We start from the raw sequence: 14598 nt of genomic DNA on the forward strand, positions 1-14598 counted from the left end.
TTAGGGAAAAACACTTTCCATACAAAATCCGCGAACAAAAGCATGCACGTGAACACTGAGAAAGCTGGCAGCCATTTTTTATTGTATAAAAGACAAGAAACAAAAAATAACATTATCATCATAATCGACATTAACTACAACAAAATCCCAAAGGAAAACAATCTACCATGAGATAGTTTTTGAAATCTGTCTAATCATAGCTACATTTTTGCTCTCATTTTCATACGTTCAATCTGTTCTTCCAAAAAGGAGGGGAAAAAAACCCTTTTTGATTGAGATATTTTAGAATCTCAACAAGCCCACCAGTATGTTATATTTAGCCATCTTTATCTGCCTCTAAAACGAGAGAAAACAGAAGATACTTTTCCTTCCTGATTTGTGTTTGTTTCTCTGCTTTTTTCTCACACATGACAAGCATCCTGCAGGTTGTCTAATTTCTTCATCCTTTTTTGTTTCTTCATTCTCTCTAGTTTCTTTCACTTGAACCTGCATTCCAACATTTCAATTCTCATATCAATATCATACTTGGTTTAAGTGTTTCAGTCGTTTAATTCCATTCTAAAATTGTTGAGTTACTGAATTGAAATCTTTCGAAATGTTGGTTGTTGAAATCAAATTAAAACTTATTTTATGATGGTATTGGAACCCACCATTGTTTGAAAAGTCAAATGGGGTGGGCACCGAAAGTAGAAAGTAATATTGGTTGGCAAGTTGGGTTAAAAGTTGGCATGGGATAATTGCAATTTTGGTTCCTAATTGTATAGGGACATTGCAAGTTGATCCTTGAACCTCAACTATAAATAGGCCTAACCATTGCTTACTTTCTTCATCCCATAATTGACATTCTCTACTTAAGACATTATTCTCTCTCTTTATTTGTAAATTTCACTTGTAATTTTTGGAGTGAAATATATTTGGTAGTGCCCGAGGACGTAGGCAAAATTTGCTGAACCTCGTTAAAATTCTGGTGTTCTTTATTATTTGTTTTGCATATTTTGTGAATGTGATTGTAGTGATTTATTGTGCTATTAAATTACGATAGAGGGATATTCTGGCTAGGAAAGACTTGGTATTTAAGTGATCTTCGTGATCTACCTCTCTTTCCTGGGAATTGAACTTAGTGTGATTTTTCAGTACAATAATTTTACTCTTTCACACGCTTCCGCGCAACAATTGGTATCAGAGCCAGGTTCGTACTTGGGGAATACGACCGTTTATGGTACTATTCACGTATACAACACTATTCACGTATACGATACTATTCACGTATACGGTACTATTCACGTATACGGTACTGTTCACGTATACAATAGTTGGGATTGAGGAGAAAAATGGCAGCAGCATCGTCATCAGCAAGGACTACTGTGACATGCAAAATTTGAAGTAGAGAAATTTGACGGTACCAATAATTTTGGTATGTGGCAATGTGAGATCCTGGATGTCTTATGTCAGCAAGAGCTAGATATAGCCCTTAAAGAAAAACCTGACAAGATGGATGACAAGGAGTGGGCCAAGATCAATAGACAGGCGTGTGGTACAATCCGCCTATGTTTGGCCAAAGAGCAGAAGTACTCTGTCATGAGGGAGACATCAGCGAAGAAGTTATGGGATACACTGGAAGAAAAGTTTCTAATGAAAAGTCTTGAAAACAGGCTTTATATGAAAAAGAAACTTTATTGATTCACGTATGCACCCGGTATGTCGATGAATGACCATGTGAACTCATTCAATAAAATTTTAGCAGACTTGCTAAATTTGGATGAGAAATTTGAAGATGAAGACAAGGCATTATTGTTGTTGAATTCCCTTCCTAATGAATATGATCATCTAACCACCACATTGCTTCATGGGAAGGACACGATCACATTTGATGCAGTCTGTAGTGCGTTGTATAGATCTGAGACTCGAAAGAAAGATAAAAGAGATCACAGAGATACAACCGCAGAAGTCTTAATAGTAAGAGGTCGTTCACACAGCAGCAAATCTGGTAGAAGGGGAAAGTCCAAAGGGAGACCCGCCAAAGATGAATGTGCCTTTTCCCGTGAAAAAGGGCATTGGAAAAAGAATTGTCCTAAGCTACAAAAGGGCAAGGCTATTTCTAATGCATGTGTAGCGGAGCATGATGAGGAGTTAGACTTTAGCTTGGTTGGCATGGCAATGTCATGTCAAACGGATGAGTGGATTTTGGATTCAGGATGTACTTACCATATGTGTCCTAATAAGGACTGGTTTTCTAGTCTTAAAGAGCTAGAAGGTGGAATTGTTCTTATGGGCAATGATAGTGCTTGTAAGACAATGGGAGTGGGTACAGTCCAATTGAAGAATTACGACGGCTCAATCCAAGTCTTGACAGATGTTCGCTACGTACCTAGCCTGAAGAAAAATCTCATCTCATTAGGGGCCCTAGAATCTAAAGGGCTCACAATCACTTTGAGAGATGGATTACTAAAAGTAGTAGCTGGGCAACTGACGATGATGAAAGGCACAAGAAGAAATAACTTGTATTTTTAAATGGAAGTACAGTTATTGGATCAACATCAACAGTTTCTACAAAAGATGTAGATTCAGAGGCTACCAGATTATGGCATATGCGATTGGGACATGCTGGTGAAAAAGCTTTGCAGACATTGGTGAAGCAAGGCTTATTGAAAGGTGCAAATTCTTGCAAAATGTAATTCTGTGAACATTGTGTTCTGGGCAAGCAGAAGAGGGTAAAATTTGGTCCAGCAATTCACAATACGAAAGGAATTCTGGACTACGTTCACAGTGATGTGGGGGGACCTACCAAAGTAGCTTCTTTGGGAGGTATGCACTATTTTGTTACTTTTGTTGATGATTATTCAAGAAAAGTATGGGTGTATCTAATGAAAAGAAAAAGTGAAGTTTTGGATGCATTTCTAAAATGGAAGAAGATGGTGGAGACTCAGACTGGTCGAAAGGTCAAACGACTTCGATCAGATAATGGTACTGAGTACAAAAACGATCCATTTCTACAAGTATGCCAAGATGAGGGCATTGTGCGACACTTCACTGTTCGGGATACACCACAGCAAAATGGGGTGGCAGAACGAATGAATCGAACTATACTGGAGAAAGTTCGATGTATGTTGTCCAATGCTGGATTGGGCAAAGAATTTTGGGCTGAGGCAGTTACATATGCGTGCCATCTAATTAACCGTTTGCCATCAGCTGCAATAAATGGAAAAACTCCTATGGAGATGTAGACTGGTAAATCTGCTACTGATTATGATTATTTGCATGTATTTGGTTCCACTGTATATTATCATGTAAAAGAATCTAAGTTAGACCCAAGAGCAAAGAAAGCATTATTCTTGGGTATAACTGATGGAGTAAAAGGATATCGTCTCTGGTGTCCTGATACAAGGAAGATTGTTTTCAGTAGAGATGTGACTTTTGATGAATCAACCATGTTGAAGTACAAGGATTCACAAAAGGATGACAAAACCAGTAGTACTTTGCAGCAGGTGGAGCTTGAAAAGGTTAACGATGATCCAGCTAATATTGAAGGGACAAATGATGAAGAGGTTCCTACCCAAGAACCTCTACAGCAACAAGATTCAATTGCATATAGAAGGCCAAGAAGAGAGATTCGTAAGCCTGCTCGCTTTGATGATATAGTGGCCTATGCACTTCCAATTACAGATGATGATGTTCCTTCTACTTACACAGAAGTAATAAGTAACCCTGATGGTGTAAAGTGGAAGCAAGCAATGAATGAAGAAATGCAGTCTCTTCATAAAAATAAGACCTGGGAGTTGGTGACACTACCCAAGGGAAAGAAGGCAATTGGATGCAAATGGGTATATGCAAAGAAGGAAGGATTTCCTGATAAAAATGAAATTCGATACAAGGCTAGATTAGTAGCAAAGGGTTACGCTCAGAAAGAAGGAATAGACTACAATGAAGTGTTTTCTCCAGTTGTGAAGCATTCGTCTATTCGGATTTTGCTAGCCTTGGTTGCGCAATATGATCTTGAACTAGTTCAGCTTGATGTGAAGACCGCGTTTTTACACGGTGATTTGAAAGAGGAAATCTATATGACTTAGCCAGATGGATTCAAGGTTGCTGGAAAAGAAAATTAGGTTTGCAAACTGACAAAGTCGCTTTATGGATTGAAGCAATCTCCGAGGCAGTGGTACAAGCGATTTGATCAGTTCATGAAAGGGCAAAGGTACACAAGAAGTAAATTTGATCATTGCGTGTATTTTCAGAAGCTACAAGAAGGAACTTTCATATACTTGCTCTTATATGTTGATGATATGCTAATAGCATCTAAGAGCAAAGTTGAGATTGAAAGATTGAAGACTCAACTCAATCTCGAGTTTGAGATGAAAGATCTAGGAGAAGCTAAAAAGATTCTCGGCATGGAAATATGAAGAGATAGAGCTCATGATATAGTTAGCTTGTCTCAGAAGCAGTATTTGAAAAAGGTACTACAGCAGTTTGGCATGAACGAGCAGACAAAACCTGTAAGTACCCCGTTGGCTTCTCATTTCAAGCTTTCTGCACAACTATCTCCTTCGACAAATACGGAACGAGAATACATGTTGCAAGTTCCGTATTCTAATACAATGGGTAGCTTGATGTATGCAATGGTGTGTACAAGACCCGACATTTCACAGGCAGTTAGTATAGTGAGCAGGTATATGCATAATCTTGGAAAAGGACATTGGCAAGCTGTGAAATGGATTCTACGGTATATTCAGAAGACCGTGGATGTTGGATTACTGTTCAAGCAGGATAATACACTTGGTAAAGGTGTTATTGGGTACGTTGATTCTGACTATGCCGGTGATTTGGACAAGCGAAGATCAACCACCGGTTATGTGTTTACACTTGCTGGAGGACCAATAAGTTGGAAGTCTACACTACAGTCTACAGTTGCATTGTCAACCACAGAAGCCGAGTACATGGCTGTAACAGAGGCTGTAAAGGAGGCTATTTGGTTACAAGGTATGGCTAAAACCTTGGGGTTGGTTCAGGACATATCGACGTACATTCCATTTTGTGCGGGAAATTATTGAAGAGGGGAAAATTTGTCTTCAGAAGATCAAGACTGCAGATAATCCCGCAGATATGATGACCAATGTGGTAACAGCAACCAAGTTCGAACATTGTTTGAACTTGATTAATATCCTGCAAGTTTAACAGTTGAAGAAGGCACTATCAAGTATTGTTGTCAAAAGCAGAAAGAATTGTGTGAAGATAAGATTATCGTAATCAAATCTTCAAGATGGAAATTATTGGAACCCACCATTGTTTGAAAAGTCAAATGGGGTGGGCACCGAAAGTAGAAAGTAATATTGGTTGGCAAGTTGGGTTAAAAGTTGGCATGGGATAATTGCAATTTTGGTCCCTAATTGTATAGGGACATTGCAAGTTGATCCTTGAACCTCAACTATAAATAGGCCTAACCATTGCTTACTTTCTTCATCCCATAATTGCCATTCTCTACTTAAGACATTATTCTCTCTCTCTATTTGTAAATTTCACTTGTAATTTTTGGAGTGAAATATATTTGGTAGTGCCCGAGGACGTAGGCAAAATTTGCTGAACCTCGTTAAAATTCTGGTGTTCTTTATTATTTGTTTTGCATATTTTGTGAATGTGATTGTAGTGATTTATTGTGCTATTAAATTACGATAGAGGGATATTCTGGCTAGGAAAAACTTGGTATTTAAGTGATCTTCGTGATCTACCTCTCTTTCCTGTGAATTGAACTTAGTGTGATTTTTCAGTACAATAATTTTACTCTTTCACACGCTTCCGCGCAACAGATGGAGGTTACAAGGGATCTGGATATGAATTCAGACACTGAACCCAAGTGTTGCACCAAAGCATGTTTTACATCCACCAACATGATATATGTTCTATAAGACTGATTTCTCCAGTCTTATAAAGGGTTAAGGACTGAAATGTACCCACAATGTCTATCAATGGCATTTATAAATGTAGAACTTGATTGAAGAGCATAGCTTCAATCGATCATGTGTGACAAATACAAGTTCCTGGTAGGTTCACGTTTTAGACGTGTCATATTCAGAAAATTTTAACGTATAAAGTAACTAAAACAATATATAGAATGATTCAATGGTGGCAAGTTCAATGTGCACAAATCCTTCACCTGGCACCCTGCCATTATCATTGAGAGACTAAAAAGAATCAAAAGAAATGCAAGAACAAAAAGTGGAGAAAGCGTCTTTGGTTGATCCACATAAAAGCAAAGAGAAGGAAGAAAAATAAAGACCAGCATGATTCAAGGTAGGGGAAAAAAAAGATTTGCTTTGGATTTGATGACTTGGTTTTGCTGATTTTGTTTGCAGTTCCTTGTGTTCTGCCATTGAAAAGACTGCCGGAAGAAGTGGAAGACAAATCCAAGTTCAATTGTGTGGTGGAAAAATCAGGCTGATTGAGAGCTTTTATTCTGTGTTGCATACACCAATTGGATCGCGTGTACTTATCAATCTTGGAGGGACCAAATAAAGATATTCTTAGTTCCCCACTTTGGAAGGGCACAATTCAATTATTTGTGTAGGATAACAGGCTAGTTGGAGTGGAGGGGCATAACATTTTAAACCTTTGGGAAGCTTATTGCGTGCCCACAAAAGCCTGAGGGACCAAATAATCCTACAGTCCCCTACACTGTAACTATCACTGTTCAGACAATCAAGCAATCTTGAAAACATACCACAATAAGGTAAGGAACATGTAAGGACAAAGCAAAGCAGCTTTATGAAACCCAATTTGGATACTAGAAGAAGCAGAATTGCATGCATTCCATGGATATTTTTCAGCTTTCCTACTCTTCTTATGTGATAAGTACTTGGAAAATTTGGAAGCCTGTAAGCAAGCACGCTGAGGGGTGTGAATCATTGCACCGACTCTATGTTCTACAACTCCTTTGAAGACTAGAGTAATGAGTTTTTTTTTTTTTTTTTTTTTGGTTTTGTCCTTCGATTTCTCAGAAAGGGGAAAATCGAAAATGAAAACATAAGCTAAAAGAAATTAACTCTTAAGTGAACACTCAGAGAAACGGCATGAAAATATAACCTAAATGAAATGAACTCTAAGTGAACATTCATATTTCTCAAACAAAGCCCATGATATATGTGTACTTGAATCTCCTCCATGGGGAAGAACGTACCTGTTCATTAGCTTTTGATTTCGTGTTAGAATCAGTTGAATCTCCAGTTGCCGTCCCGCATCGCTTCAATGCTCTCTCTAAGATTGGAGGAGTTGAAGCAGGGCTAAGACTGCCTGAACTAAGATCAGGTGGTGTGCTTTGAATTCCCACATCTCGAGTCAAGCTCACAGCTTTCCTTTCTGCAAACCGATGAAATTATAACTTCAAAACAAGCTCTTTCAGGTGAAGGGGGAGAAAAAAGCATCGAGGAAATACTATGAGCCTTTCAGATTCAGACACTGACCTGGAAACTGATCTATGTCTTGTGAAACTGTTCTGGACGACTTTCTTTGGATATGACATGATGAATGGGAGTAAACGAGAGGAGCAGACATGGTGATTCGGTTTGTTAAGTTTCGAAATGACCTTCCACTCAGTGTTTTTGCAGATAAACATTCCATTGGAACCTCCCCTGAAAGAGGGTTGCAAATGTACTTCTCTGCTTCATTCCACTTAGAGTTCAAAGCAAACCCCTCTGGTGACAAGCATTCCCAACTACTGTACATTGTTCTTGCCTGCAAGGCTGCAAAAGCCCAACCAAAACAAATAAAGAAAAAACCCAGTTGATTTTGAACTGTTCAAAAAGCAAAGAGCTATGATTCAACAGTTACCTTTAAGAGCTGTTGTAAAGGAGTATGTTGAAGGGTCAATCTCATCTGGAAAAACCAGGGGAAAGATTTTAGAGGAAAAGTGGACGCAAAACCAAGCTTTGCATGAAAGAGGAACAAGAGAGGTACCTTTCAAACAATATCCAGGAGATGAAGCAGTGCTATAAATGGTTATATTTGATCTAAAAGACCTTGAATCTTCTCTAAAACTTCTGATATATGATGCTGAATATCTTCTAGAAGCAGTGCTTTCTCGGCTAACTCGAGCCTTGACACCCCATTCCCTCAAACTAAAATCCGGTTCATCGTATCGTCTTGAACTACAAGAAGATTGCTCCATGGCAGATGCCATGAATGAGCTATAATCTGGAATTGAAGACTTTTACAATTTTTTTTGATGTAAATTTCAAAATCTGTGGCTGCCATTTCAGCAGATGCCTGCTTGGAATCTTTTACCATACTTTCAAATGTAAAAGCAACCTTTTTGTTGAGCTCTAATTGGAACTTAAAAGACCGCTTTAAAGTGTCTTCTTCTTCCTTTGCCCATGCCCCATAAAATACATTTAAGGTGGTTATTTTGATAGTCATATGCTAAAACAATTTTACTTATTCTGTTTTCTATATCCTTATTATACAAGTAAAACTGATAACGCAAAAAAAGTAGAAAAGAACACTGCACAGCAAAAGCGAAACAAAAATGGTACTGATAGTCTCGTGCCAAGCTTAGATTCCTAAGTTGCTGCCTTTTTTTTATCACCTGCCAGATTAAAAACTGTTATACTTGGGTGAATAATGGTAATAAGAAAAACTGTTATACTTAAGAAAAACTGTTATACTTAGGTGAATAATGGTAATAAGAATGATACTAAAGCAATAATAATAATAATAACAACACACAGATTTTACATGAAAATTTTTTATTGGGAAAAATCACTGTTAGAGAAAGAAAAATTCACTATAGTTGAAAAACTAATAATATAAAGAGATTTGACTACTCTTATTTTAAGGGTTAAACAACTTTCTTATAATTAATATCCAATAAAAAAGTATAGATTTATACAGATTTACTTTGTGTGGCCCTTGATCTTTTGCCTTTCACAAATCACATTATTTTGCCTCTCTATTTTATTTTTGTAACAAGTGACAAAGATTCGAATCACACCCTAACAAAAACTTAATTGTTATTGAATTGGATATTGTAGTGATGAGAATAAAATAAATGATAAGATATGTGTTTGGTTTCAAGTGAAATCATGACTGAAAAATAATCACTAAAAATATAAAATTAGAATATGTATAATTAACTATTTAAGAATATATTTAAATTGAATAATAAAAATATATTTTATATTTCTATTAAATTATAATTAAAAATTCTATTTTATGAAAATTTAAATGTATAAGAAATACTTATATTAAATAAATAAATAATGGATAATATTAAAATTAGTATATTAAATATTAATTAAAGTCAATGTTGTATTAAAATAATAATAAAATTGAGGCGTATTGGCTAATCAATATTTTATCGGGGTATGGGCTTCTCTTCTGCCTTGCAAGCAGAACTTTCGGCAGTAGTACATGGCCTTCAAGTTGCATGGAGCAGTTTCAGGCGTCTCATTGTGGAGCTTGTTAACATTCTTAACTTTGCTGAGGCTAAGAACAGTAGCCTGATGTCGGTGCATGTAATTATCAAGAGAGTGGCCATGGAAATTTTAGATATAACATGTTATGTGCTTAGCAAATAGAGTTGCTGATAATCTAACCAAGAAAGGATTGGATGCATCACTTGCTCTTCAAGTTATCAAAGATATCCTTGACAAGCTAAGTGACTCAATTGCTCGTGATCAAGAACGCGCTCTTTACTGGCAGACTGTTTATACTTAATTCTTGTAAGGACGTTGCTCATTCCAAAGAAGAAAAAAAAGGTAAAAAAGAATTGGAGTCCCAAGCATCATTTGAAAAAAGATGATGAATGCAGTGGAAAATTGGACCAGAGATTATTCAAATAGCAGACCAGTCACCTTGCGTTCAGGGGCGTACGCAGGGGGCTGGCATGGGCCCCAGCCCCCGTGAAATGAAAATTTTTATTTTAGGCCCTTGAAATATTTTAAAAATTTTAAATAAGTAAAGGTAAAATTATACTTTAGCGTCCCTAAAATTATAAAAATTCAATTTAATTCTTTATAAATTATAAAAATACAAACTATAAAAAATTAAAGTTTTATCCGGCCCCCCTAAAAAATTTTTTTGGCTTCACCCCTGCGTTGCTATTATTTTTTTGTCTGAAGATTTCAACGCACAAGAGGCTCTAGTGCTTTCAAATATATTTAGTTATTTTTATTTTTATTTTTAAATTTAATTGACTACTTAATTTATGTATAAGCTAGTGTTGTATATGAATACTTAAAAAAAATGATTAATTTGAATAACATAAAAATTTATTACGTAAATGTGTCACCAAATATACTTAATCTTTTATGGATATTTAAATGATTATCACTATATCTAACATAATTTTCCAGAAAAAATAAAAGAATGTTGATAATATCATCCACATGCAAAGCATTTATTATTATACATTTATTTGAAATTTAGATTGAATTACTCTTTGTACCAAGTACAAAAGGCACCGGACTCATGCATTTTGCCCCTACTTATTTACAATCGGAACACCGACTGTTACAAAGTGTAGCAGGCCATTATGTTTCCTTTTGTTGTATTGCTGGAAATAGGTAGGCAAGTAGGTTTAATCTGCCGCCTCATGCATACTATAACATGGATTTTGATGTTGATTTAGCTCCAACTTTAGTTAAACAACACTTTTCTGAATTACAGTATGAGTTTTAAGATTAATCCAAAGGATACTTTTTTGAACCAAAATTAAATGATACTAATTTCACTATTATACTTTCCTACTCTCTTGAAAATCAGATTGAAATTTAAGACTGCCCGAGTAAGAAACTCGAAATGCGTTTTTTCTTTGCTTTTTACATTTCACTTGAGCAATATTCAAGAGGTCAAGAATTTAAACTTTGACCTTAATTAAATCGGTAAATTTAAGAACCGATTCTAATTATCTTCAAGTTTTTCTTTATCTTTAAACTACGTACAAGTTCTTTATTAAAATTTCATATATTTGTCTAAAACAATAGTGTCCCAAAAGCATCTCTCACGTGAACAAGAAGAATAAGCAATTATTAAGTGAAAGCATGGACATTTAATGAAATCTGTTACCTATAAAACAAAGGTTGTCAACCTTAACAACTCCAACTCCTCTTGCATCTAATCCAATCATAGTTGTGGTCCATAGCCTTAACAGAAGCAAGGCAATATATGTTGCTGAATCAACTCTATCATGTGTCGCAAGAAGAATCACAAGTATGGACAACAGGACATGGGCCAGTGGGGTCCCTCAAATTCAACAATTGTGAATTCCAGAATTTAGAATTGGTTGGATGGGTAGAGACTGTAAAAGTATAATGGAAATTTGTAAAGGGTAAACTCTGTCGTGGATCATTCGATGTTATTTCTATTTTGGTTAATTTAATTTTTTTGATAATTTAATTATTTTAATTAAAGTAATTATTTAAATTAGTCGCTGTCATTAAAAATTTTGTTAATCTATTAATAGATGGTAGATGTAACATTTTTTACTTTAAAATAAAATTAAAACACTTTTTTTAATTTGCTTACAATATAAAAATCAACTGTCATCATCTTCCCCCAACACCCACCATAAAAACCACTAATCCTCATCACCATCCATCACTGCTTTCCATCTCTATTACTCCACACTTCGTTACCTCACTTTCGCACCATAAAAATTACCTTACACGATTACTTCACTAATATAATTTTTTCTTTTAAAAAAATTAAATTTCTCAGTTCTACACAGAACGAGGGATACTAATTTTGAATTATTGGGAATTTAGGGAAAAAAAATTAGCTAAGAAGGGTAGCGTTGAGAATACCAAGTAAATAACTTTGTTGATACAGCAAAAGAATGTTATAAACTTTAATTTTCTGGAAAGCATCAAAAGCAAAAAAGATTTGTTATAAATAAGATATGCAGAACAGTGATTGAGAAATCTTTTATTTTTTCCTTGAATTTCGAACAAAGAACAATTAGTAAAATCTAAATTTACTAATATGGGCACAAAATATATTAATTTGACTTAAGGAATGTTAATCAGTTATGGGTTTTTGTCTATTTTTGGTGAATGTTTGAGTGGTTTTTATGTTGTAAATAAATTTTTAAAAAACTTATTTTGGATTAATTATAGAAAAGTTTCTACCTTTAGTCAAAAGTATAAAAAAATAAAAAAATATGTCAACAATCCATTAGTGGATTGATGAATTTTTTAATGGCAATGATCAATTTGAACAATTATATTAACTAGAGTGACTAAATTGACAAAAAAATTATAGTGAGAAAGATAGAAACAACGTATTTAGAGTGACCTACGATGTAGTTTACCTTTACTTAAATAATTAACAAATTAGTCCTTGCATTTAGTTTTTGGGTAAGGTAATCACAAATGATGAAATTAGGACCATTCTTTTCAACATGGCAACTCTGAAGGCACCTAGCTGTGATGGGTTTCACACCCTTTTCTTCCAAAACTAATGAGATAAAGTTGGTAGTTCTGTTTGTGGTTGGGTTAAAAGGATTTTCGATGGGGAGGTTATAGAGCCAACACTGAATAGACCCTAATTGTCATTTTACCCAAGGTCCAAAACCTTGAGAGCTTTTCTCGGTTTAGGTCCATCAACTTGTGCTCTGTTCTTTACAAGTTGGTCATAAAGGCCATTGTTAACCGCTTTAAAGTTGTCTTTCCCAGGATCATCACGCAGGAGCAGGCTAGGTTCATTGTGGGGCGCAACATTACAAACAATATCCTAATCGCGTAGGAAAATCCATTCAATGAGGAGTAAACAGAAGAATAGGAGCTGGATGGAAGTGAAGATTGATTTAGAGAAGGCTTACGATCGAGTTCGATGGGAGATTATTTATGTGCTATCGAAGTTGCAAGTATTCCAAATTTTCTTAGAAATATTATTATGTCTGCTATCACCAATTCTACTTTGTAGATATTGTGGAATTAAGTCCTAACTCAGAAGTTCCGGTCGACCAAGAGGATCCGTCAGGGGTGCCCATTATCTTTGTATCTCTTTGTCCTATGTATAGAGTGGCTTGGTCACACCATTCATTCAGCAATTCAGTCCAGATGGTGGTGCCTTATTTGCTTGAATCGTTCAGGTCCAACTCTCTCTCATATTTTTTTCGTGGATGATTTTATTATTTTTGGGCAAACAGATGTGTGTCAAGCCAAATTGCTCAAAGGGATTTTGGATAATTTTTGAGACTTTTCTGGACATCAAGTTAATGCATGTAAATCTAACATCTTTTCTAAAGGACTTTGTGAAGGATTAGCGAGATACCTCAGTGAATTTTTGGGATTCTCTAGAGTGCAAAACCCTAGTTTGTATTTAGGAGTTCCTATCATTCATGATAAGGTAATGAATAGCACTTTGAGATTTGTAGTCAACAGGGTTCGTAGTAAATTACAGAGTTAATTGGGAGGTGAGGCAGCTATCTCTAGCTGGTAGGGTCACTTTAGCTTACTCTATGTTGTTAACTATACCTGGTTATTTTATGAAATCGATGATGATCCCTAAAGACCTTTGTGAGGATATTGAGTAATTGGTTCAACAATCATTTAGGGATAGTCGAGTGGTGGAAGGAAGATTGCTTTGGTTAGCTGAGAGTATGTTTGTCAACCATGATCCTATGGGGGTTTTGGTATTAGGTGTTTGAGAGATCAGAACACCTCATTTTTCTATGATGCTTGGGTTTAATATTGTGTCTAATTCCAACACTCTATGGGTTCAGATCCTTCAGGCGAAGTTTGATGTTCCAAACGGGTTACTAGAAACCATATTGAGAGGTAGATGTTTTTTTCTTTGGAGGGGGTCTTTCTAGAGTCTGGTCATTAATCAGAGAAAATATTTTATGGTTAGTTGGGACTAGAAATATGATTAATTGTTGGCGGGATCCTGAATGTCGACCCTTTGGTTAATCATATCCCATCCCATTTTAATCTGGAAAGGAAGTGTGTGCTTAGTAAAATAGTTGTAGATGAAGGTTGTAATACCCCTAACCCGTCTATGTCATCGAATTAGGGTTACGGGATATTACGATAGTTAAAAAGTCCAATAATATCTCAAAAAAATTCAAAATTTTATTTAAATATCACAAATTAATAACCATTCATTATTCATAGCATACTTACAAAAATAGGACTTAAATCGAGCCTACGGAACCCAAAAATTAGTTTGGAAACAACTAATCTAAAAAATAGAAAAATGTGTTAAAAACTGAAAACAGAGGTCACACAGCGGTGTGGCAGAGCCCAGATTGTGTGGTTCAAAAACATGGTCATGTGGCCAAATCGTGTGACTTGGGCTTTGAGGCCGTGTAAACCTAGGTCACACGGCCGTGTCCTATTACTATGTAACAAACTGTGACCATGTTGGTAAACCTGCGCCAAAAATCAAAAAGACCACACGGTCATGCCATACAACCATGTGGGACACACAGCCGTATGACAGCCCGTGTCACAGATTGTGTGTATCCAAAATTTCTTCAAACTCAAGCAAGTTAACCTAGAACTCCATAGACGCCAAGCCAAGCATTTACCATATCATTGACCTATTCAAAATCTACCAAATTAAGTCAAAATATGTCAATTTACATACAACCTATGTGCCTAACCAATATTC

At 35.8% G+C, this 14598-nt stretch overlaps 1 protein-coding gene across 5 annotated transcripts; it reads right to left on the reverse strand.

The window, feature by feature from the left end:
• On the reverse strand, positions 1-8439 carry LOC121232106 (uncharacterized). Of its 5 annotated transcripts, none has more exons than XM_041117544.1 (5): positions 7942-8439; positions 7816-7860; positions 7449-7727; positions 7166-7344; positions 1-486 (listed from the first exon to the last, which is right to left on the reverse strand). In XM_041117544.1, exons 1-5 carry the CDS (start codon positions 8162-8164, stop codon positions 337-339), a joined length of 876 nt encoding a protein of 291 aa, XP_040973478.1. In that variant the 5' UTR covers positions 8165-8439; the 3' UTR covers positions 1-336. The 5 variants fall into 5 exon arrangements, with proteins under 5 accessions (XP_040973478.1, XP_040973476.1, XP_040973477.1 ...); XM_041117542.1 differs by lacking the exon at positions 1-486 and adding an exon at positions 5951-6486 and having other exon boundaries at positions 7942-8406; XM_041117543.1 differs by lacking the exon at positions 1-486 and adding an exon at positions 5951-6861 and having other exon boundaries at positions 7942-8404.
• Positions 8440-14598: the final 6159 nt, after the last annotated feature.

Source organism: Gossypium hirsutum, chromosome A07, assembly GCF_007990345.1.
Source record: "Gossypium hirsutum isolate 1008001.06 chromosome A07, Gossypium_hirsutum_v2.1, whole genome shotgun sequence".
Classification (NCBI taxonomy): domain Eukaryota; kingdom Viridiplantae; phylum Streptophyta; class Magnoliopsida; order Malvales; family Malvaceae; genus Gossypium; species Gossypium hirsutum.